This window comes from Dothidotthia symphoricarpi, assembly GCF_010015815.1.
Source record: "Dothidotthia symphoricarpi CBS 119687 unplaced genomic scaffold P153scaffold_7, whole genome shotgun sequence".
Classification (NCBI taxonomy): Eukaryota; Fungi; Ascomycota; class Dothideomycetes; order Pleosporales; family Dothidotthiaceae; genus Dothidotthia; species Dothidotthia symphoricarpi.
The window spans coordinates 1,010,032-1,032,547 of NW_022985014.1; the positions used below are offsets into that span (position 1 = coordinate 1,010,032).

At 51.8% G+C, this 22,516-nt stretch overlaps 11 protein-coding genes across 11 annotated transcripts; 6 read left to right on the top strand and 5 right to left on the bottom strand.

Moving 5' to 3' along the window:
• Window positions 1–626: 626 nt before the first annotated feature.
• P153DRAFT_209438 (uncharacterized protein) lies at window positions 627–2,998 on the top strand. The gene is made up of 3 exons (XM_033662556.1): window positions 627–1,436; window positions 1,489–1,591; window positions 1,643–2,998. The coding sequence occupies exons 1-3, from the start codon at window positions 756–758 to the stop codon at window positions 2,629–2,631; spliced, it is 1,773 nt and encodes a 590-aa protein (XP_033525432.1). The 5' UTR covers window positions 627–755; the 3' UTR covers window positions 2,632–2,998.
• A 69-nt stretch (window positions 2,999–3,067) lies between these two features.
• On the top strand, window positions 3,068–4,313 carry P153DRAFT_374844 (P-loop containing nucleoside triphosphate hydrolase protein; the record flags this gene model as incomplete). The annotated part of the gene is made up of 4 exons (XM_033669545.1): window positions 3,068–3,154; window positions 3,216–3,838; window positions 3,900–4,223; window positions 4,280–4,313. 4 exons carry the CDS (start codon window positions 3,068–3,070, stop codon window positions 4,311–4,313), a joined length of 1,068 nt encoding a protein of 355 aa, XP_033525433.1.
• Window positions 4,314–4,624: 311 nt separating this feature from the next.
• Window positions 4,625–5,113, top strand: P153DRAFT_287449 (uncharacterized protein; the record flags this gene model as incomplete). The annotated part of the gene is made up of 1 exon (XM_033663532.1): window positions 4,625–5,113. One exon carries the CDS (start codon window positions 4,625–4,627, stop codon window positions 5,111–5,113), a length of 489 nt encoding a protein of 162 aa, XP_033525434.1.
• A 209-nt stretch (window positions 5,114–5,322) lies between these two features.
• On the bottom strand, window positions 5,323–6,898 carry P153DRAFT_287867 (cora-domain-containing protein; the record flags this gene model as incomplete). The annotated part of the gene is made up of 3 exons (XM_033663568.1): window positions 5,323–5,812; window positions 5,894–6,522; window positions 6,575–6,898. The coding sequence occupies 3 exons, from the start codon at window positions 6,896–6,898 to the stop codon at window positions 5,323–5,325; spliced, it is 1,443 nt and encodes a 480-aa protein (XP_033525435.1).
• Window positions 6,899–7,424: 526 nt separating this feature from the next.
• Window positions 7,425–7,811, top strand: P153DRAFT_287452 (uncharacterized protein; the record flags this gene model as incomplete). Its single annotated transcript, XM_033663535.1, has 1 exon — window positions 7,425–7,811. One exon carries the CDS (start codon window positions 7,425–7,427, stop codon window positions 7,809–7,811), a length of 387 nt encoding a protein of 128 aa, XP_033525436.1.
• A 151-nt stretch (window positions 7,812–7,962) lies between these two features.
• On the bottom strand, window positions 7,963–9,372 carry P153DRAFT_365657 (uncharacterized protein). Its single transcript, XM_033667866.1, has one exon. It carries the CDS (start codon window positions 9,333–9,335, stop codon window positions 8,184–8,186), a length of 1,152 nt encoding a protein of 383 aa, XP_033525437.1. The 5' UTR covers window positions 9,336–9,372; the 3' UTR covers window positions 7,963–8,183.
• A 3,466-nt stretch (window positions 9,373–12,838) lies between these two features.
• P153DRAFT_384268 (hsp70-like protein) lies at window positions 12,839–14,946 on the bottom strand (the record flags this gene model as incomplete). The annotated part of the gene is made up of 6 exons (XM_033670323.1): window positions 12,839–13,192; window positions 13,244–13,442; window positions 13,495–13,598; window positions 13,648–13,753; window positions 13,806–14,775; window positions 14,829–14,946. The coding sequence occupies 6 exons, from the start codon at window positions 14,944–14,946 to the stop codon at window positions 12,839–12,841; spliced, it is 1,851 nt and encodes a 616-aa protein (XP_033525438.1).
• A 454-nt stretch (window positions 14,947–15,400) lies between these two features.
• Window positions 15,401–17,212, top strand: P153DRAFT_395444 (uncharacterized protein; the record flags this gene model as incomplete). The annotated part of the gene is made up of 3 exons (XM_033671403.1): window positions 15,401–15,496; window positions 15,548–16,409; window positions 16,457–17,212. The coding sequence occupies 3 exons, from the start codon at window positions 15,401–15,403 to the stop codon at window positions 16,981–16,983; spliced, it is 1,485 nt and encodes a 494-aa protein (XP_033525439.1). The 3' UTR covers window positions 16,984–17,212.
• Window positions 17,213–17,784: 572 nt separating this feature from the next.
• On the top strand, window positions 17,785–19,127 carry P153DRAFT_287352 (uncharacterized protein; the record flags this gene model as incomplete). Its single annotated transcript, XM_033663526.1, has 2 exons — window positions 17,785–17,932; window positions 17,992–19,127. 2 exons carry the CDS (start codon window positions 17,785–17,787, stop codon window positions 19,125–19,127), a joined length of 1,284 nt encoding a protein of 427 aa, XP_033525440.1.
• Window positions 19,128–19,433: 306 nt separating this feature from the next.
• Window positions 19,434–20,480, bottom strand: P153DRAFT_384271 (exoribonuclease family protein; the record flags this gene model as incomplete). The annotated part of the gene is made up of 1 exon (XM_033670324.1): window positions 19,434–20,480. One exon carries the CDS (start codon window positions 20,478–20,480, stop codon window positions 19,434–19,436), a length of 1,047 nt encoding a protein of 348 aa, XP_033525441.1.
• Window positions 20,481–20,681: 201 nt separating this feature from the next.
• On the bottom strand, window positions 20,682–22,437 carry P153DRAFT_365661 (FAD/NAD(P)-binding domain-containing protein). Its single transcript, XM_033667867.1, has one exon. The coding sequence runs from the start codon at window positions 22,102–22,104 to the stop codon at window positions 20,818–20,820; it is 1,287 nt and encodes a 428-aa protein (XP_033525442.1). The 5' UTR covers window positions 22,105–22,437; the 3' UTR covers window positions 20,682–20,817.
• Window positions 22,438–22,516: the final 79 nt, after the last annotated feature.

The window sequence follows — 22,516 nt, forward strand, 5'->3', positions numbered from 1 at the left end:
CAACCACCATAGAACGATCGCGATCCCCGTTTCTCCGTTGCCGTCGTTTTGTCCGTCGCCACGGACGAGATGGAGCAGCGACTGTGCCCATCCATCGGGAGCGAGAGGACCATTCCAAGACACAGGGACTGCCTGGTCTGGCGTTCTTATTTGAAACGATAACAACGGGAGACAACGGGAAACAAAGCGGCATTATCACCACTGGCCCATGGCCACTGACATTCCATGGAAACGGCTATCGACTGTCGATAAACAACAGCAACAACATCTAATTATCCACAGAGGACTGCGAGTGCTCCAACTCTCATGTGCATGTTCGCTAGACTCGAGCACCTCCATCGATCCTGCGAGGCGTCTCGGTTCGATCAGATGACGTCCAGCTGTGCGTCATCGCGGGACAGGGTCTCAAGACTTGCACATCTCGCAAGGACTCCACATTTAGCCAGTAAAACATCGTGAAGTCTGCCGCCGTCCGACCACTGCTTATTAGTTGCATTGCCGTCGCTTTCTAGAAACCAAACGTGCCGATCTTGCCAGGCTGAACCAGAGTTCCAACATCCGCAGCCTTCCCTCGAGATAAATCGCTACTCATTGCACACGCCTACCAGCAGCTCCTGCTCCTTTCCCTGTCAGCTATCCTCAACCTACCTGCATGATAGACTTCAGTAGTCGCTGCGTCTGCTCGCTGCACTGCAGAACTACCGCCCAGTGACAGCACGCGGCTACCGAGCTAAGTCACTAGCTCTAGCCTTACAATGGCCGCCTACGACGACTACCGCCAACCAGACCCTCATGCGTATCCGGACGACGACTTTGTTCACGATTGGCGAACACACAAGCCTTCCGCGTACAGCCACGATCAACAAACTCCAACGCAATCCCACGGAAGAGTTGGCTCGGCCTCCAACGCTCCGTCTCATCAACCCTTGAACAATGCCATCGGAAATGCGTTTGAGAAATCAGACGCGGCAAGAGTGGTTGATCCAGACTTGATTGCTCAGATTACCGCCGAAGTGAAGAAGTCCGTACTCGACGAAATCAAGCAGGGCATAGCCGGTGCGACCCAACCTCAGCCTGTCCCCGCACAGTCACACCATGTTGCACATTCGCCTGTCTCCACGTCTGCCTCCATCCCTTCTCAGAATGCACACACACCTCCATCGCCGCAATACGCAGAGCACTATAGCCAGGCGTATACAGCCCCTGAGCCACTGTTTCGCGATCCGTTGTTTGACGGATCTGACGACACGCCATACAAACGCAGTGCTCCTGTCGACGTTCCTCCCAGTCGGCCATCTGCGCGACCAGCCCCCATGACTAGGATGGCTACAGCGGACTGTACGCCCATCGAAAGGATGTGGCAGCTATTGTTCGATTCCGATGGCCAACCAATGCCACGTTTAGGCGAGTTCTTGCGAGGACTAGCATTGCATCTGGTATGTGGTATCCTCCGACGCTTTCTTTCGCCTATGCTAACTTGGAACTCAGATTGAAGACTACGAACCAAAGCATAGCTTGGTCATCAGTCCTGCAAAGATGGCCAGATTTTACGAGGAAGTGAACCTGCAAGATGAGATATACCCATGGCAGAGTAAGCAGGAACACTATTGTCAAATGCGTCTTTGTACTGATTCATCTGCAGCTATCTTCATGAAGTTGCCATATGCAACGCTATCCAAGGTTTATCGCGAAATGCGTTGTCAGCATCATCTCATCCAGGAGCATCCTGCAGAACAACCAATCGTGCCTGCACTCACCCCTCAGGGCTTCCAAGAGTGGATGACGATCATGCTTCAGGCTTACCCGGATGTCGAGTACGCTCGACTATCCAAGGCGGTTTTGGATATGCCTATCAGCAATGCTGATGACCGACGAGAACGATTTCCGAAAGAGCTTCCGCGACGGCTGTTCCCACGAACTGAGAATTTACATGCACAACAACGATGTGCTGCAGCTCTTTCTGCCGAGGGCGTTGGTCCTTTGCACAAAGCCCCGACTTTCCCCCCACCTCCACCTAAGGCTCAGAGTCCTCCGAATGTGCCCAATATTGAACGAGAACGGAGCCCATACGTCACACGGCCAGATTCAAAGGTATACCAGCCAGAAGACGGTTTACAGTCACCATCTGTTCCCATCGAACGGCAACGACAGCCTTACTCTGCCGCTCCAGGTGGTGGAAAGACGTACGACGATGACGACGCCTATCGAGCTACATCGGCAAGCGGACAACGCAGACGAACGCATTCCATCGCCAACCAGGGCCCATGGGCGCCTCCGCCTGATAATACTTATCAACAACATCAACCCCAACGGGCGCACAACGGCTCGCAAGCAAACACTCGTCGACCCAAGAGTCCTAGCTTCTCTAACTACGGAACACACTCTGATTCGAACGTGCGTGACATACCAAGCAGTTATTATTCATCTAATATGCACGACTCCGACGAAGAAACTCGAAGGTCCAACAAGGATGCCGATTCGAGGAGGAGTGATTACCATCGCCGAAGTACGGCCGGCATGGATAGCCCCTTCAACTCACAGTCACGATCAACGTATGATGACGAATATCATAGGAGTCGAGACGGAAGTAACGGGTATGATAACAGGGGTTACGACTCCCGTCGTTATTGACCCACGACGTATATACGACCTAGGGCAACCAACAGGCACCAGGGTATGACGACATCCTACGACTTATGATCTCGAATCCGCTTCCTTCAGTGTTCTGTACTTTTAACGAGTTATGCTTGGAATGAATTTGTATGACTTTGATTTTGCTTTATACCATGGTTGGATCGGGGTCTTTGCGTCGTTGAATACTCGGGGATGGATGTAGTGTTAAACAAATGCAAGTTGTCTAAAAGATTGTCGTTCCCGCTAGTTACTTGATGGTAAATATTTTTGGTCACGATCGATACGCTTTGCAGCTATTCTAGCATCGTTGCAGTTGACGTACAGCTGGGCACGGTCCAAGTGTCAGATGGCGCTACTGGTCAATTAACGCGTCGACGCGTTTCGAGGATCACGGAACCCTATTCTCGTGACAACCGCACCACACAATCACACAATGGCTTTACTCGTAGACAAACACCGCCCACGTAATCTTGAGGCACTAAGCTATCATCCTGAGCTTTCAGATCGTCTTCGAGCACTTGTGAGTGCAACGTTCAATCTAAACAGCACCAGTACCCGTCTAACAAAACCCTCTTTTGTAGGCACAAAGCGGCGATTTCCCCCACTTACTCGTCTACGGACCATCTGGTGCTGGCAAGAAAACACGTATCGTCGCAACCCTAAAAGAGCTCTACGGTCCTGGTGTCGAGAAAATCAAGATCGATGCGCGTGTCTTCCAAACTACCACAAACCGCAAACTCGAATTCAACATCGTTTCTTCGGTATACCACCTCGAAATTACACCGTCTGATGTCGGCAACTACGATAGAGTGGTCGTGCAGGACCTGCTCAAGGAAGTCGCACAAACACAACAAGTCGACCTAGGCGCGAAGCAGCGCTTCAAAGTGGTTGTCATCAATGAGGCGGATCACTTGACGAGGGATGCGCAGGCGGCGCTGAGAAGGACAATGGAGAAGTACAGCCCGAATCTACGGCTGATACTGCTAGCGAACTCCACGAGCAACATCATTGCGCCGATTCGGAGTCGAACACTGCTGGTCCGAGTGGCTGCACCGACGGAGGACGAGATCTGCGGGGTGCTGAGCAAGGTGGGGAAGAAGGAGGGCTGGAAGGAAGTTGATATGCTGAATAAGAGGATTGCGAAGGAGAGCGGGAGGAACCTTAGGAAAGCATTGCTCATGTTTGAAGCTGTCCATGCGCAAAAGTACGATACTCCTGCTACAACCATACGAGTCGAAGCGGCTTTACTGACATATCATCAACAGCGAGAAAATCACAGACCAAACACACATCCCCCCACCTGACTGGGAGGCTCTGATCGAGCAGATCGCGCGCCAAATCGTCGAAGAGCGGAGTCCGCAACGCTTGCTGCAAGTCCGTGCTTCGCTCTACGATTTGCTGTCTCACTGCATCGACTCGACCACAATCATCAAGACGCTGACCTGGAAGTTGATACCCATGACGGACGATGCGCTCAAACCAGAGGTTATCAAATGGGCTGCGTTCTTCGAGCATAGGTGTAAGACAGGCAGCAAGCAAATATTCCACCTCGAGGCTTTTGTTGCAAAGTACATGAGGATGTACGAGAGGTATGTTGCGGTCTTCCCAATAGATATGCTGGGGATGAGAAGACTAACTCGAGCAGTTTCGCTATGGGCATTGATTTCGACTCGGCGTAGACTATCGACTTGGATTTTGCGGTTCACATATGCTATCCCGTGTGCGAATACTACAGCAAATCATAGTCCATGACATGTGTAGCGACATGCGTTTTGGAGCTCATTTGGTGCAATATGGTGATGCATTTCAGCGGTGGTCATTACGTCATAGGCACGAAGCTTCTTTCCCCATATACAACCTCGAGCTCCACCCATAGCTTCCAATACCATACCTACTCAACAATCAAAGTCAAACTCAACCACAAACCAATCCATCCCACATCTCCAATCTTCAACCCGCTCACACATTCCCACCTCACACACATATCATCATGTCGTCAAACCTCATGGACACGTCCCCCGGCGGCGAGCAAACCCAATACGAAAGCGTCCACACCTTCGTCGACCCGCACGCAAAGCAAGCCGGCCAACTCGGCGGTACGCAACCCCTTCCCCCTTCCCTCCCATCATCTCTGCTCCATCCAATCCGACCCAATCCTAGCCATCCAAACCATGAATACGCAACTAACCTCCCCACACCAGACCCCGCCCAAGGCACAGACTCGCCCACCTCGCTACCCAAACACAAGACCAACGAGCCCAACACGCAGGGCGTCACGCCTGCGGACAAGATCCGCTATGGACAGAGCATCCAGGAGGGGGGTATGGGCGGGAAGACGAATGCGAGCGGAGAGGCGAGCCAGGATGGGGGGTTTGGCGGGACGGAGGCGAAGGGTGGGGATGAGGAGGGGGCTGCGAAGGCGAGGAGGGAGCAGGGGTATGGAGGGGAGAGCGAGATGGATACGACCATTGGGGGTTGAGGGGTGGTGAGGTAGTGTGTGGAATTGTAATTGTACAGTATGCTACTTTTACAGAGTATCGTATGCTGTGTTCGTGAGTAAGCGTTGAGGGGGTGTGTCCCGCTGCTCGTCGTTGCTTGCCGCCAAAACGCCGTCGCTATGCATGTCCTCATCTACAGCCAAACCGGCCCCCCCTCATCTAAGACAGCCCGAACTCTTCACCCACCCATCTAGCTCTTCGCCACATCATCAGCCCTCGCCTCAGCCTTGGCCAACCGCCGCGTCAACGCACGCTCCCTCTGTATCAAATCGCCCAACGACTCGCCCTTCTTGCCAGCTCCAGCCCCGGCCTCCACCGCCCCCTCAATAGCGCCTCTCCCACCAATCCCCGCACCAGGCACACCCTTCCCACCCCAAGCACCCAGCCCCCACGCGCTGCCCTTCGCCGAGTTGCGAATAATGCTGCCGGAGCCATACATGCTGACTCTCTGTACCTGGCGCAATTTCTTGAGCCCGTAGATGGCGACGATGCTGCCGAAGACTGTGCACCAGACGGACACGCCGGCGAAGCCCAGGTCCGACTCTTCGATGAAGTTCTTCAGGTTCATGCCGTAGAGGGCGGCGACGAAGGTGCCGGCTGTGATTGCGACGGTGAGGATTGTGAACTTTAGGTCGAGGAGCATGAGCGAGTTGCGGTTTGCGTCTAGGATGGCTTTTACGCTTTGGGGGGTGTTAGTTTTGTGTGTACGTGTATATTTATGTTAATGGGGGGGGGGGGGGGGGGGGGGGGGGAAGACGTACACTTCCTCCGTGTTGCGAATGCTGGAGACCAAGTTCTCAGCTGCCTGAACGATTTCGTCGGCGACTTTGTGGTACGATTCGAGCAGCATCTCGACTTCAGTGTGGCTGTCCTCGTCGCGCAGTTTGCCCTCTGCCTTCTCGCTGAGATACATGGCCGACAAGTCGTCGTCGGCTTCCAGGAGTTCCTCGAGGGCGTTGCGGACGAGTCGCGCTTTCTGCTCGAAACTACCCAGCTTCTTGGAGTAGATGAGTAGGTAGCGCAGCTTGTCTCTGTCGATGTCTTCTTCGAGGTCGCGCAGCACTTTGACGACGGGCTCGCTGACGCCTTCGAATTCCTTCTCCAAGCTGAGCGTCACGCTGATCAGGACGGCTTCGAGGGCGCGGAACTCGTACGCGAGGGTGCCGGTCGCGGGGGATTCTTTCTGGCGCAGCTTGAGGTCTAGATCGTACATGAAGACAGACTGTGATTTCGAGTCTGTGGTGCCATATGCGTCAAAGACGAGGACGCGGTTGTGCTTGAGGAGGACACGGAGGTTGAGCAGGTTGATCAGGATGGCCGAGGGGCGGACGAGGATATGCGGGAGGAGCGAGGAGTCAATTTTACGCAGATCTCGAGGGAGAAGGCCATACTGCAGTTCTGTCAGCGCTTCATCTTGACCTGAGACGCATCCCAAGACGCACCTTGGCGATCAACTCGCTCTTCTTGAACTCGCCGCTCACGAGCGTGACGTTGCCGTGCTCGTCCAGCTCGGTGCAGCGCATCTTCAGCTCGTTGGCGGGCCTCATGCTGCGTCCTAGGCTGCTGCTGAATCCTGTCCCGCCTACGGAGCTCTCTTCTGCTGTGACGGTCGGTGCGGGTGGGGGCAGTTGGGCGAGTCGCCGCGCCCTCTTCAAGATATCCCAGGCCTGGTTTGAGCTGGTCGTCGAGAAGCCCCTCCGACATGGCAGCGATTGCGTGAAAGTGTTTGCCTCCCTATGTGGCGCGGAGAGGGGTGTCGAAGACATGATAGACGCCGAACGCGCGGTTCGCAGTTCGTGAAGACATGTCTGCGACGCGAAACTGCTGGATTCGAACAACCCGTCCCTCCCCATTCCACCTCTTATGGTCTGACATTTGTCTGCCCCTACCCGTGCGCTGGGCCTATATCCACGCCGCTGTGCCTTCGCTCCAGCGATCTGCGCGGCTGGCGATTCGAAAGCATTCCTGACCTGTGCTCGCAAGAAGCTCAGCACGGAAGGCGACGGAGCGGCAATGCCACGAAGCAACATGGGCTTCATAACTCTCCAGTCGAGGGACGTAGTACAAGACGTCGATCCATATGGCTGTTGTTTTTAGCACGCAGCGCAAGTCTGCCACAACGTCATGCGCCATTCGCGAATCGTGGAAAAATTGCACTACGATGTGACGTCACGTGTTGCCCGTCATTGTGCTCAAAGGTTGCTTTTCATCCCATCCCATCCCATCCACAAAGTCGTGGAACTTTAACAAAAACATACAAAGTGATCGCCTTGCGACAGTGGGATTCATGGCATGTCCACCCACCCGCTTTTCAACGCCCTGATCCGCACCCACCATATTACATCCCGCAAGAAAGTCGCCAAGCTGCGCGCTGCGGCTTCAAACGACAATGTCTACGCGCTGCTGCGCTACGGAGGCTGTCCAGGCATCATGTACTGCCAAGGCTCTGAGACTGGGGTAAGAGACTGGGTTGGTACCGTTCAGAGACTGCGGTACAAGGACTTTCAGCTCGTGAAGAAGCCCGCCGAGAAAGCGGCAGAGGGCAATGGAGGGGAAGTGCAGGTTGCGTATGGGAAGTTGGAGGAGGCGGAGAGTGTGAAGGAGTTTGGGGCGCGGATGCAGGAGTTGGGCGTTTGGGGCTGGTGGAGAAAAGGTATGGGGTACGTGGGTGAGGAGTGAGGTGCATCTGCATATGCATGTCCGCTGCTGCATGTACATGGTTTGCCCAAAACGTACTCACGAGATGAGAGATTCGGCTGAGTGTAGCACTGGATGTCTTACGAGATATTGAATTGACGCCTTGTTTACAACGACACACCTCCTCAGCCGCGACGCCCATCACATAAAATCTTCTTCACAACCCAACCCAATTCAAACTCGACAACCCGATACAAAACTGTGGCGAGATTGGTACACGAATACTTGAAGCTACCGCTTACGACCACTATTACCTATCCTTAACAGCAGCCTCCACACACCATGAAACGCCCGATGAAAACATAGATGGGTATCACACACGAAAAGCATCAACGGATAACACAACAACACCCCTCACATCGCCCTCCGCAGCAGTAGCTCCACCGCCCGATCAACCCTCAACCCATCACCCCGATCCGTAATCCTCAACGCCTCCCGCGCCTGAGCAGACGTGAACCCCATTTCCACAATACGATATATCGCCTTATCCGCCGTGTTGAGGTGGCTCTCGCTGTTGTACATGTTCTGCAGCCTGTCGTGCTGCAGGTGTGCTGCACTCCCCGGGCTGCCCTCGTTTGAACCGCGAGAGATGGGACTCGTGCTGTTGTCGTTGTGTGTACGTGGCTGCGAAAAGATCGGTACGTTGATGTCGTTGCGTGTATGGGGCTGCCAGAAAGCTGCTAGACTGCTCTCCTCGCGCATGGCTTGCGGCACGTTGCCGTTGTTTTGAGAAGGTCGTTGCAGGGAAACTGATGTATTGCTGCTGCGAGACACGGGGTGGTTGGAAACGGGCGGGAGTGGATGGACTTCTCGATAACCCCCGTGGTCAGGATACTCGTTGATGGGTGCCAGGCTTATCGCCATACTGCTTCTGTCTCTCGTACTCGGCACCGTTGACGAAGTCGGTGTTGGAAGCAGGGGCTCTGCAACGGTACGTCTCAGCGGTGAGCTTGAGCGAGATGTCTCCACTGCAGAGAGCTCGTGAACGCTTGCACTGAGATCTGGAGAGACAGTGTAGTTTGACGTTGCGGATCGCAGAGACGGGATGTAGGACACCAAGTTGGTTTCTAGTGTCAGGGCAGGGTGCGATCGCATCAGACCATTGCTGTCCCATTCACTCATTGGTCGTTCCTGACTCATGGGAATCCGTTCGCCGCTGTTCTTCCGTTGTTGAAGCTCAGTGATGTACTTTTGGATGCGTGCCTTGGAGATCTCGCGCTGGACTTCACGCGATGAGCTTTCGGCGTAGACGTGAGCGATCTTGTCTTCGTAAACTCGCGAAGCAGCTTCTTTGAGGAAGTTTCGACGGGTGCTGCCAGACACAGGTGGTTTCCAAGCCGTCCAGCCGTTCCAGGAGGCAACCATGAAGGGGGACGAGTCTGGCAGGAGGTGTGGGCCAGCGAGTTTGAGAACGGTGGAAAGACCGAACGTGAGGAGGTAATAGCACCATTCGTCTGTACTGATGAGCAATAAACAACAAGTTGGAGGGACTGACGTACCAAGCATCGTATCTTCGCCGTCGATATCCCCGCCTCGGATGTCAGTATTGTCGTAGATGCCAAACTCACGCGCTTGAGCCGTTTGGCCCTCAAACCCTTGCAGCAACACACCCAGACAGTTCCAAAGCTCCATTATGTCGAACAGTTGCTCAGCAGTCAAGCCACCTGCATTGCCCTTTGCGAAGTGTTCTGGTGCGCTAGCTAGCGTGCTATTCATATAATCTGTCGTGGTCACACTGAAAGTACACGCAGGTTGATGAACTAGGGAGCCTCCTCTCAGCCAGTCCATTTGAGCCGTAACGTCATGCTCGCGGCCTTTTGCGGAGCCAAACATCGTACAGAACGTCCAAATGCGCCATAGAGCGTCGTCGACCCTAGCAGTCTTGACGGGATCTTGACTGACCAGTGCAACCGAAATATCGGGTCGAAGGAAAGATTGGCACCTTTCCTTGATCAAAGATTTGATCGCCCGTATGGTAGATGTATCACGGGCCTGGAGTTGGAGATAAGTCGACGGTGTGTATTCCTCCTGGGGTCGTGTCATCTCAAGATCCTCGTCGTGAAGCGAATCGTGTCCTGGGAAAGCGACTTGTCGATATTCCCAAGCAGGCGGTGACAATTTCCAAAGAGTGAGTTTGATCAGGTCCATCTCATGGCGCTTGAACACGCGATAAAATGCGCTGTTGATGGTAGCGGTAGCGAACAGGTCATCGAAGTGGCTTAGGCTCTGCAGAATTCTGAGGATAACATCTTCAGCTACATCGGGTGCAATGGCTTGCTTGCATGCTGTTGGAGTGATCTCTGTCGGCGAAAGTACAAAGTCATCCATCTTCCTCTTGTATTCTGGAATCGTGATTCTCAAGCCTCTCTTCATGGGATTGGAACAGCTTCTAGTCCCCTGAAATGCAATATGGCTGTTCGGAACACGAGACAGTCGAAAGGTTTTGTTAATGAGTAGTGACTGTCGCTTACTAGATCTTCTGGGCAATGGTGGAGATGGCGAGCTGTTACCGCTGGGCATGTGCTCTTGCGTACGGCCATAAGGTTCACTGTCCACACTGGTGCCACCGTTGTGTTGGAGCTGGTCCGCAGTATTTGTGGCTTGTCTAAATTCCTCATATCCCAAAATTTCAGGTTGCTGCTCGACGTCATCGGTCAATTCGTTCGATGTTGGATTGTCCGCAAGCGATGTCAGCTGGTCATGTAGTTCGTTCTCTGCCTCGCTAAGAGTGGGACTTAGCTTCGCCAGAGGGTTTGAAAGCTGTCCAGATGTAGAGCGGCCGAGTGCTTGGTTGATCAAGCCCATACTCGAACTCGATGCAAGACTGCTTCTACGACTGCTTTGTTTCAAGGATTGGTTGTTTGAGGCTGGCTGTCTGGTCAAAGTGCCATAGAGATATGCAGGTCGACGCTTGCAGGTGGGTTGAAATTCCTGATCATGCTCAATGGGAGGATGGTGTTTGTATTGCCGTAGTGGCGGCATTGCTGATAACTTGCGACGTTCAGGTTCAACACCTTCGTTGTCGGATTGAAATGGTGACATATGTGGCAGTTCTGACACCCCTAAATTGAATAGATGGTGATCGTTTGATTTTATTGACGTATGATCCATTGTCATTGAATTGGTCGGCGCGCCTTCTGTTCCGACGCTTGTTCCGGATGACTGGTTGCTATACGTTGAAGATGCATCGCTCTCTTGCAAGTCGGCCGAACAAGTGCTCGTTTCTGAGACCCTTCGGTAGTATCTATTTGCCTGAGAGTATTTTCGAGGAAGCTTGCCTCCGATGGAGCGCCGAAGACGACCAAGAGGGACGGGTTGCGGTTTGGTGAGTGGTGATACCACTGAGTCGCGTCTGAGAAAGTTGTTTTCACAGGAGGGCGACGATATCTCGGGACAACGCTCATGATCAGCAGGATCCGGACTTATCTGGGTACTGTCGGTGTGACCCAAGAATGGCTTGGCTGAATTTCGTCCGTCTTGCGTTCCGCTAGGGATCACCGAATGTATCTTAAGTTCTGGGCTTTTTGTTGTGCCAAGGCCATCTTTGATTTGACCTTTTGAGAAATCGTGGTCTTCATTCAGCCACTCTATCTCTCCGTGCCTATATGTGCCAATCGCACCTTTATGCGAGGTGACGCTCAGGGCAGACTTCAACTCCTGATCAACCCTGGCAGTTGAGGATATGATTGCTATACCATCGTGATTGTTAGGCTGCAAGACCTCGGTCTCTGGAATTGGCGGAATTTGATTATTGCATGGTGTTGACGATGTTTGCTCAGTCCTCCCCAGGTCAGGCTGCATGACCAGGTCTTGTTGGTCGAAAGGGAGAACCGCTGTGCATGCTGCAGTTTCCGGAACGGCTCGCAATACCTCGTTTGGCTTCTTTGGGCGGATCTTCCTGTAAAAATGCATCTTCATGCTTGATCGGCTTGTTCAATTTGAGTTTTAACAATTCTGGATAGTCCACTATTCGACGTTGAAATTGATTGTAAGACAGAGCTATGGGAATTGTTGAAACAATGTAGCAGTCAACTACTTGGACGATAATACATCTTTAGCGGTAGCTGATAAGCTTGAATACGCCTAGGTAGCCAGGGTGCAAAGGTACTGATCCATAAATGTAGGCAAGGCAAACCGCCACCAAAATAGCATAGCACTGTTAGCCTATGGCTACCCATGACGGCAGGGCGTATGTATGAGAGTGGCGCTCGCCAGAATGAGCTGTCAGTGATGTTTGGGATGCGGCAGACGGGCAAAGTGATGGTGTGAGTGAGTGACGGACAGAGCGAAATTGACGGAGAAGAACATCGTAGCACCTACATTCCGATCTCACATGATTTCTGTTAGAATACGAGTCCGTTCGGAATTTACTGTGTACTATCAAAGCATCATGCTGTTGGAGGCGCAGCGACGTTCTAAAGTTTAAAGTGCATGCATGCATGCGGTGATGTAAGCGGACCCCGATCGGCTTCGGGGATCGCTATTTTTGTCTCCGCACGTGCCCATTGTCTGACTAGCCGCGCCTGTTGTGGCTCAAGGTCCGTCTTCTTAAAAAAGGTTGCTTCATCTACCAACCTCGTAGATACAGACTGGCAATGGTGTATACGACTTTATTGACTTTGGTAGCCGTTGGTACTAGGTCAGACTTTGCGTTGCCGAGGGTGCGTGTACGAACAGCTGTCTCCAGGCACAGCCAGTAATCCCACGTGTTTTCTGTCTCTGGTCTTCGTCACGGTACCTTGACGGCTATGGACGAACCCAAACACGCATCGGTGCCCAGATAGATCAACACACATCCCGATTAGCCACATAGGCTGATGACGGGGGATGATAGGCAGTCAACTATCCAAGTCCTAATTGATCCCCGAACTCAAAAGACTGTCTCGCATTTCTATTTCAACCTTTTCGAACTCCGACTCAAGCGGTGTGTTAGGTCATTTTGCTGATATCCTACCGTCGCCGTCAGCAATCTCATTAGCAGGAAGATCAGCAACACGATATTGCCCCGCTCACTTTCGTCCTCTGGTGTCAAAATTTATCTCCGTGCTTCCCCACTCCTCTTTATCCCGCACAACTCTAAACTTCAGAGTCCCCTCTTTTGATCCCAGACAGACCTCTCTGGTGTATTCAATTTTCCAGCACTTGTATCCGTCTGAAATTTTCGACTCGAAAGCTTCGAGATGAGATTGTTGTAGCGTGTGCTTAAGCACCGCGACCTTCTCAACTGATGGATCCCATTGATAGTCTGGTGGCACCTCCGACGTGCAGGAGTAGAGCCTAGCGTCTTGAGTCATACCTTCTCTTTCATATAACATGTGCACCTGTGGCATACTGATTTTCGTCTGCTCATCTATGATTTGGCCCTGGTTAATTATGTCAGCTCTGTTGGCCGGATCAAGGAAGCAAGTCCCTACTTTTTCGATGGTCCAATCTATCCGCGATCTACACATCTTTTCTCCTGTCCACTCCCAACTCATAGCAGACGATTCAGGGTCTATTCCTTCTCGAAATAACATCCAGACCCCAATACCATAGTGACGTCTGCATCTTCTTCGAATCGGCGCGATAGAGTCTAGTCCCCGAAGGGCTGCTCCACGAGCGATAGCTGCTTGTCTAGAATCGAGTGTCAGTCTCAAGCATACGGAGACCCTGTATTAATACTCACGGATCTTCTGGGCATGTCAGTCTTATGTCTTTTGTCTGACACCACTTTCGCACTTGAGTGTTCAAGTAGGGTGAATCTCCGAAACCACCAACAAGGACAACACGCTATATAAGATTAGCAAAACCCTTTGAAGAACATGGTCAAAATATGTACATTTATGATACACTGTTTGCTGATTCTGTTTGCTGCGTCAATTTGCTGATTTAGTAGGGCGATGATCTTCTTGACAACAGGTTCGAAGAAACTCAACATCGTGCGTCTGTGGAAAGTTTGATCAGCGCTATTCAGAGAATACAATAGAGTCACCTCACCCATTCAGCTTGACAACAGACTCGTCCCCGTCGTAGAATTCCGAATCTTCAGCCTGTGGAATCACGAGGTTGAGTTCATACAGTTGGTCGAGGAGGTTGTCCGAGTAACCGAAGTCGCGTTTGTGGCATTCGAATTCCTTCATAAACCGAGACCCCGGTCCTTTCTTCTCGAATTTCAACTGGTCAAACTTCCGGCCGAAGGTTTGTGACATCCATCTGTGAAACTCTCGGTCGATGTAAGTTGATCCGCACTTTCCACCGGTCCCCGGAACAATTTCTTCGAACTCGAGTTTAGGTGCGACTTGTAGTACGCTGTACGAAGTTATGTCTACAGTACCACCGCCGCAGTCGCAGATAAGAACTCCATCACCACGCTGAACGCTTGCTGCAGAGTTTCTCTCTGAAAAACCTTTCAATGTTGCTACTCCAGCTGCCTCCGGCTCAAGCACGAGAAAGATACGGTCTTGGGCTCCCGAAGCAAACCCCGCAGCCATAGCAGCTGACAATGTTGCGTCTTTTGCCTGGTCGGACCAAATGGCAGGAACCGTGAACCAGAATTCTAATGCTGTCACAGCGAGAATCTCCGGTGACACTCTCTTCTCCAGATATTGCAAGGTCCAGTCGTAAATCTCGCTAAGGAAGTCGGTCACCACATCGGTGGCAGTCTTGTGACAAGGCAGCTTTAGCATACCTTCTCCTTCCGATTGTTTGAGCGACGGGTCGTCAAAATCAGTGGTGCGAGCCTGTTGGTCAAGCAAGAGCTTGGTCCAGCTATAGCTAATCATCTTTGGAGTCACTTGAAAGCCAAACTGGTTCTCAGTACATCCCTGGTTTTCCTTGCTGTAGGCAATCCTCGATGGCGTTTTCCATACTGCGTTGGCCTCTTTTCCAGGACCTGGAAACGTACGAACATCATGAACGTCTCTTATACTACACTGGGCAGTGTTCGATGAGTCAATATAGCTTATGCCTTGTATTACAGTTAAAAATGGTTTTCTGGAAGAAAAGTTAAGAGATTCTCACCTGTGTATGTTGTTCCGTAGTCAACTCCGATGATGATGCGATGGTTTCCTTTGACAGATAGATGCGAAAAGCCACTTCCGATCGGCTTTACCGCTCGAGATCTACTTCGGCTTCCCATGGCGTTAGAAGCTGCCCAAGATTCTGTAGGGGTGTGGGCGTAGATTGATTCTGATTACAGTTTCATGTCAGAATCTCACTATGCACAGGTGTTGTAGGAATAATCGATAGTGAACGGCCTCGCGGGTAATAGTCTTGGAGGAGATGAGATGTAAACCCCACGTCTAGAATTAGGCAGATACTGATATACGACGGGATAGGAAGTGATAAGCGATAACTGTTTATGACTGGTTAAAAGCTGGCGTCACATATGCTCAGCCTCCACAATGCGTCGTCTTTTCAGCTGCATGACCTAAAGCACTGTGCATGCAGATGTTGAGGGGGTCGTATTACGTAGCCGAACCTCAGCCTTGTCACATTGCAACCACCCCATCCTCAATTATTCTCCTTCGTACTGACTTTGAGGGGGTTCATCTTTAATACACAGACAAAACTATCCACGAGAATCTCCAGTGATGGCCAATAATCATCAAAAACGGGCCGGGAAGCGGGAATGCGGTGGTTGTAGTAGAGTCCACCGTGCGAGTACTCCCGAACTCCCAGATCCTGAAGTATGTAATTTATAATATGATTTTGAAGACTGGTCTTGATAGTATAACTAGGAAGAGCCCGAGGGACAGGGCGCAGGTGTTACAACTTGCATTAGTGGAGATAATATCACTGCACAGTCCGTTGGCGCAGATGTCTCTTCAAAATACATTCGATATCATCAGTCACCTGGTGACGATACTTCCGCACAACAATCTCAATTTCACCAATTAGTCGGTGGCGACCATGTAACTGGTCGTTATGAACGAGAGCAAGAAACTCCAAATCGTTTTGCAGAACGAAGACCAGTGGAGAGACATGCATCAACAGGACTCTTGTATCGCTCGCGACAGAAGGATAATCGAATATCAGTATTGCGATCTGAAGTACATGCCTATCAACTCAAATTACAGCAAGCACAAGACGACATCCTACGCTTGGAAAATGAGTATGAGCAGTTGGAGGATGATTTTAGGAAAATTCAGGAGCACGCATTTAGGCAATTCGACTCACCAGACTGGAAACCAGAGAGTGACGACGACGTAACGCGTAAGTTGAATTTGCTGGACTCGGATGTCAAGAAGTGGTCGAAAGCTCATTGCATCCCGTGTTTGTCAATTGAGGACTCGAAGCAATATCAAGTGCTGCGCAAGATTGTGACGAATTCGCTTGCTGACTTTGCGAAACCAAATGACGAGGGACTTCTTGCAAGACTACCTAGTGACAAGCCGTGGGTCTTGGTACAGGCGTTCCTCATGGATAAGATCTACTCTGATGTTTTCGACAAGCCCTTTTTTGGATTGAGCGCTCCACGAATGGATTGGAGGAAAATCGACCAGGACACTGAGGAGCCCGAAGACCCTCAAGTCAAGAAAAATCTCGGGAAAAGAGATCCGGCTCAGTTGTTGGAAGCGCTGTATGATGAGTTCAGTGATTGTAAGTATGTTTTAGACCGATGCTTCGCTGAAGCTCATCAAGATCAGGCAACATTGAAGACGCCGTTTCCTGGAGGGTACAGACTTTACGACAACTCTGCCCACCCGTGCGAGACGGTGAAACAAAAGAAAGAAAGAAACGAGCGACGCGTGACAGAACGCTGAAATCTCGAGAACAAGCTGTAGGATCGCTGACCCTCTGGTTACTCAACTCAGACATTCGAGTGCTCCTCAAAGCCCCAGATGACGAGGGAGCAAAAGCCGACTTACATACGCTTGTTGCAAAGGCAGCCGATCTGTCTTATACCCTGCGGACGCAGAAGAACAACCTCGGGACGAAAGGTTTCAACGATATGGAGCACAGGTTTGCTCACAACAATCCGCTCATGGAAGCTCATCAACTACATAATAAGCACCTCGATGAAGATCCGACTGTGTTGGATGGACGGTCGATTCTGGTAATCACGCATCCCGCTTTGGTTCGAAAAGGGAATGAGTATGGAACGGATTTTGGCACAAGAGTGGTGTTGAAGAAAGCTGTATGTTGGATGGGCGCTCTTCCGGAAGAGAAATGATATACATAATCCCGACGATCCAGACAAATATGAGGGGCACTTTCAATGATAAGTATGTACTTTAGATGGGTTTGTTGGTTTTGAACAGCCTCCGTCTCATGTACAATCGATCTTTCCTTAATTGACGTGCTTGCTTTCTTACATAACGGTACGCACCCATTTCTGCCTGCCTATATGTATAGAATCAGGCAGCTCGTAGATGGAATATCAATTCACCACATGTCTGTCCTTCTCCTCTCAGTCTAATAGATCTTTGAATGCGTTTCTAAATGTTGCAAGTAGAGACGACGAACTCTTGTGATCAACCCGACTACGTGATCTACACATGTCGATGGAAAGCGCAGCCCCCCACGCCGAGGTAACATCGCACACTAATTCGTCTAGCCTTACTGCCGTTCTCCTCAAAAGAAGGTATTGAAGCGGAGTTGCGCCAAGCAGTGATAAACATAATCCGTCACTAGGCATGTGTCACCCAATAACGATGCTATGTGCATCATGACCACGCAACTTGCATGTAAGCAGCCTTGACCGATCCAGAGCGGTGCATGCAGCCCAACGCCCCCAATATCTCTTGAACGATGTGATGATCGGCAAGGTAGAGCTGTCTGATATGTGAGTATCTATTAGTCATGGCCTTGGGGTGTCTGGCCTTATGCTCGGTTTTGTTCAGCCTGGTCGTATGAAGGAGTCGAATCTCTCTGGTATCGACTGTCGCCTTTTCTTTACTCTTACTCAAGTTGAGTCTCGTAGATCAATCTTCTCTATACGTGTAGTGAGGGTTCGGAACAAACAACCACAGCCATGCGAGGTAGCTTCAGCCCTGAGATAGTGCCTGGAGCACCATGGGCGTTTATCGCCGTTATGGGCGTAACGGGCGCGGGAAAAAGTACTTTCATCAAATGGGCGAGCGGAAACGCTGAGATTGAGATAGGCCATGATCTTGAATCGTGTACGCGAGAGTTTGCAAGTGCGATTGAAAAGGACGCACGACAGCTGATACATGTATAGGTACATCAGAAATCACAGCCTACACCTTCCATTTGAACGGATACAATATCAATCTTGTAGACACACCTGGCTTCAACGACACGCACAAATCTGAAACTGAAGTCTTGCAAGATATCGCTGCGTGGCTGAAGTCGACGTACGAGGGTGACACGCGACTCAATGGAGTTATATACCTACATTCCCTCGTCAATGTCCGTATGGAAGGCTCCGCGCTACGCAATCTAAAAATGTTCCGTCAACTGTGCGGTAAAGAGCCGCTGAAGAACGTCATCTTAGCCACGACCTTCTGGTCAGAAGTAGCTCAAGAAGACGCCCTTCGACGAGAAGAACAGCTGCGCACCACGCCCAGCTTCTGGGGCGACATGCTCGACCGCGGCTCAACAATGAAACGTCTCATAGACACCAACAGCGCGCTCGACATCGTAACCCTCCTAATCCGCAAGCCCAAAGTGACGCTCCAAATCCAGCAAGAGCTCGTAGAGGACAACAAGTCCCTCGTCGACACGGCAGCCGGCCAAGCCGTCAACGAAGAACTCATGCGCCTCGCCCAAGGCCACAAGACAGACCTTGCGCGCATACAGCGCGAACTACACGAAGCGCTGCAGGAGCGCGACGACGAAATGCAGCAGATTCTACACACGCAGCAACTGCGCCTCGACAAGGAAATCGACAAAGTCCGCCACCAGCAGGAACAGCTGCGCTACGACCGGCGCGCGGAGCGCCGCAAGATCGAGTCCGACTACGAGCTGCGCATGACATCCATGCGCGATGAGTACGAGCGGCGCGCGCTCGCGGACCGCGAGGCCATGCTGCAGCAGCTGGATTTCGACCAGGCCGTGGCGCTGGTGCGGGCGAATGAAGGTAAGATTCCGGTTTCTGAGCGCGACGAGCTCGAGGGCAAGATTGCTGAGCTGTCTAAGAAATTGGCTCAGGCTTCTGAGAAAATACGGCCTGGGGATGGGCCGGCGAGGAAGAAGAAAGGGAGCAGTAGGTATTTGTTCAAGGCGCTGCAGCTTGTGCTTCCTGTGACAAGTATGGCGTTGCTTGGGGTGCCAATTTTCTCGCCGTTTGGGGGTGGTGGGGCAGCGGGTGGAATCATGGAGAAGATTTTTGGTGGAGGTGATACAGAGGCGTAGGATCTGATCACTTGGTAGTGTAGTCTGGGTCTTGTAGGTTAGTACCGCACTCGACATAACTGCAAAGCTCGACGTTACCTATGGTCCAAAATAATCTTTCGATCTGCCTTCGACTACTATTCCTTGATTCAGTGCTGAAATTCTTGATGACATATTCTTGACACTGGACCGCCAACTCGACAGAAACCGTTTTCGACCATCAATCATGTTCGTTCTCGGCTCGACAAAACACATGCCAATGCCTAGCATTCTCTGGGTATCATTTCATCCTACACTTCCCGCAAGCTCTTATATACAAGAACCTTACTATGATTGCTGACCCAGCGCAGCCTCGACCACACCCCAACGATCAATAGCCCTCTTGACTAATCCCTTCATCGCCTCCCTTTCCACAACCCCACCACCACTCTTCTCCACTCTCCTTAACACCGCATCCTTGGTCCCCTTCTTCCCCTCTGCACAATCGACAACCACACACACATTCTCTTGACACACACCTTCTTCAAACGCATCAGGATCACTCAGCACCCAATCCACCTCCTCGCCGCCATCCTCTTTGCGCCCCTCGAAGACCGCGAACGTGCTCGGCACCGGCAACCCGCGCAGTTGCAACCGCCTTGCCTCCACAGGATCGTCCGAACACAGTAAACCCTCGAACTCCTCGTCAAAGTACGCGTGGGGAAGAAGTGTGTCACGCAGCGCAGCGAGAATAGAAATCCAAGCAGCGTCGAACGCGTTTCCATCGATGCTGATGAAGAAGACATCAAGGTACAGCACCCAGTACCCTTTCAATTGCGTTTCCGCGTCTTCTGACGCATCCTCAGGGTTTGTAGATGGCGTGTACAGAATGCGGAGATCCGAGGCGCGGAGGAGACGTGTGGAGAGCAGCAGCGAGCGAATTCTTGTGATGAGGGTTTGCGCATACGAGGTCGGTGCATTGCCGGGGATGTGTTGGGGCGTGCTTCCAGTGCTGAGTTCGACATTTGGCACTACGAGTCTCAACGTATCCACCTCTTCTCTGTCGTCTTCATCGGTACCCTCTGCTGTCGGTTGTGGAGAAAACTCGTGGCCACCTGGTATGTCGGCCTCTTTCAGTATCTCGGCCCGCACGCCGCAGACCACGCTGGTGTTTCCCAACCGCACCACGGCGCTGCCATTGCAATGCGTCAGACTTCGTGTGTTTACGCCGGGTGCTCGGAACTCGTGTGGTGTGCGTCCATTGGCGCGGAGTGCGGCTGTGCTGGTTTTGGCTGCCGAGAGGTGGGCTTGCAGGAATGGGTGCGGCGAGACGGCGGCGAAGATGGGGCGTGGGAATGTGAGAGCTGGTGAGTGTGCCGGGGCTGTGGTCGCCATTTTGAGTGACTCTGTGTGGTTGTGTGGGTTCAAGGCGGTGAAATGTTGGGATCAGCAAGTTGGATGTCGATGATGGATTTTTTGGAGCTTGAGCTTCCAGATGGCGCTAAGGATAACCTTATATTTTGTGGGGCGCGGAGATCATTTTCAGTCCAGTGACAACGGAATGAATGGACGAATCAGTGAACAGAAGAGATAGAGTCAGGAATTACAAGTTTAATATTACTATCAAAGAACACAGTCTCATGGGTATTCTCACACATTCAGCGCGATATATGCAAACGCAAGACACAACAATCCACACCACCTCCTGGTTACCGCCATGCAACGCTCGAGCTCAGCCTGAGCTCAATGCAATCCTCTGGCCGGCAGAGCCAGGCTGTGCAATCCACTTGCCCTCCTTCTTGAAGTTGTCGCCCTTCAGTGTCGGCTCCAACGCCATACCAATCAGGTAGTCCCTCCCCTTCATCATCCACACCATCTGGCTCGGCAGCCTGTATCCGTTGAACGCGCCAACACCCTTCTGTGTGCCGATAGGAACAACTTGCGACTCCTTGGTGTTCTCCACATAGTGGCGGTCACCCGCAGGTGCAGACCCAGATAGATGGGCAACGAGATCCGTCTTTAGGTTTGTCATGGCGACGGGGACCGCGTCAGTCAGATCCATTACGCCGCCACGCGTGTAGGAGCCCACATCGCCGACTACGTAGACGCGGGGACCGGCAGATTCATGGTCGACGCGTAGTGTTTTGTTGTTGCAGGCAATGCGGTTGCGGTTGTCGAGCCATTCCTTGGGGAGGAAGCCTGTGTTAGGTCGGGAACCGGTTGCATCGATGTAGATGTCCGCTTCCATTGTCTCACCGTTTGACAGCTCTACCCTTGTCTTCGATTGCTCTCCTTCTCCAAATTTAGTCGATGTGACTACTTTGGTGTTGTATACAACGTTGCATCCAAGTCTCTTCAAGTACGTCTCCGCTGTCTGACCAATAGCCTCACGGAGTACGGGCAGAATCTTCTTGTCGGCACATACGAGAGTGACCTTCACTTTCGGTTTCTTGAGTGCGGCGCTCATGAAGCCAGGCTTTCCGTTCAGGAGCTCGGCGATCTCTCCTGCTGTCTCAACGCCAACTGGACCTCCTCCTCCAATGACGACCGAAGTCGCACTCGTGAGGCTCGTTTGGAAAGCCTTATAAGTCGATTCCAGCGCAGCAGCATCGGTCGTTTGTGTGAACAACGGACTCGGTGTGGTAAATCCCGTCGCAACAACGAGTGCTGCATAAGGAATCGACGTCTGCGCTCCATCGGCGGTTGTGACAGAAACAGTCTGACCCGCAGGGTCCACGTGTGTAGCAGTGCCCTGGACGAACTTGAACTTGGGGAATGCGTATGTAAAGGCTGGTTCAATGGGATAGAAGATCTTGGACGACGGCATCATATGCGACGAAGCGCACGCCCGCGGTGCAGCAAATCTCCAGTAAAAGTCCTTTGACGGGTTGACCATTGTGACATTGTACGTGACTCCGTCCTTCTTTGGAAGAGATGGGATCGTGTGCTTGAGAGCATAATGTGCGGCGCTGATTCCCGCGTAGGAACCGCCCAGAATGAGGATTGTTTCGGTACTCATGGTGAAAGCGATGGGCAAGCGACTAGAAGGGTATTCGGGAAACGAAACTGAGGCAAAGAGACAGACAATAAATACGTTGGGGGAAAAAGTAATAGTGCGACGCGGTGTAGATAAGGGCGTAGACGCGACTTGAGTCTAAGCTTTAGGACTTTGTTGGGGAGCCGAGTAGTGCAGTAGCGGTCGCAGATGTTACACGGCTTGTGTCAAAACCGGTGTGGAATGCCGAAAATAAGCATCGTCCATACCACGAATACATATACCACCACAGTCACCTTATCGTGACTCCAGCGTTGGTTGAGCTTACCAATTGCACCTGGTGGTTCGGGAATCGGGAGAGCGGGAGAGGTGAAGCTGGTAAGATCTGGAGATTTTGCTAACCGTTTTGCGCTTAGACTCAATATTAAACTTCCGG

Coding starts and splice junctions, on each gene's coding strand:
- P153DRAFT_365661 (XM_033667867.1), bottom strand. CDS start 22,104: ATGAGTACCGAAACAATCCTCATTCTGGGCGGTTCCTACGCGGGAATC.
- P153DRAFT_209438 (XM_033662556.1), top strand. CDS start 756: ATGGCCGCCTACGACGACTACCGCCAACCAGACCCTCATGCGTATCCG. Junction 1,437..1,488: donor GAGGACTAGCATTGCATCTG/GTATGTGGTATC, acceptor CTTGGAACTCAG/ATTGAAGACTACGAACCAAA. Junction 1,592..1,642: donor TGAGATATACCCATGGCAGA/GTAAGCAGGAAC, acceptor ATTCATCTGCAG/CTATCTTCATGAAGTTGCCA.
- P153DRAFT_365657 (XM_033667866.1), bottom strand. CDS start 9,335: ATGCTTGGTACGTCAGTCCCTCCAACTTGTTGTTTATTGCTCATCAGT.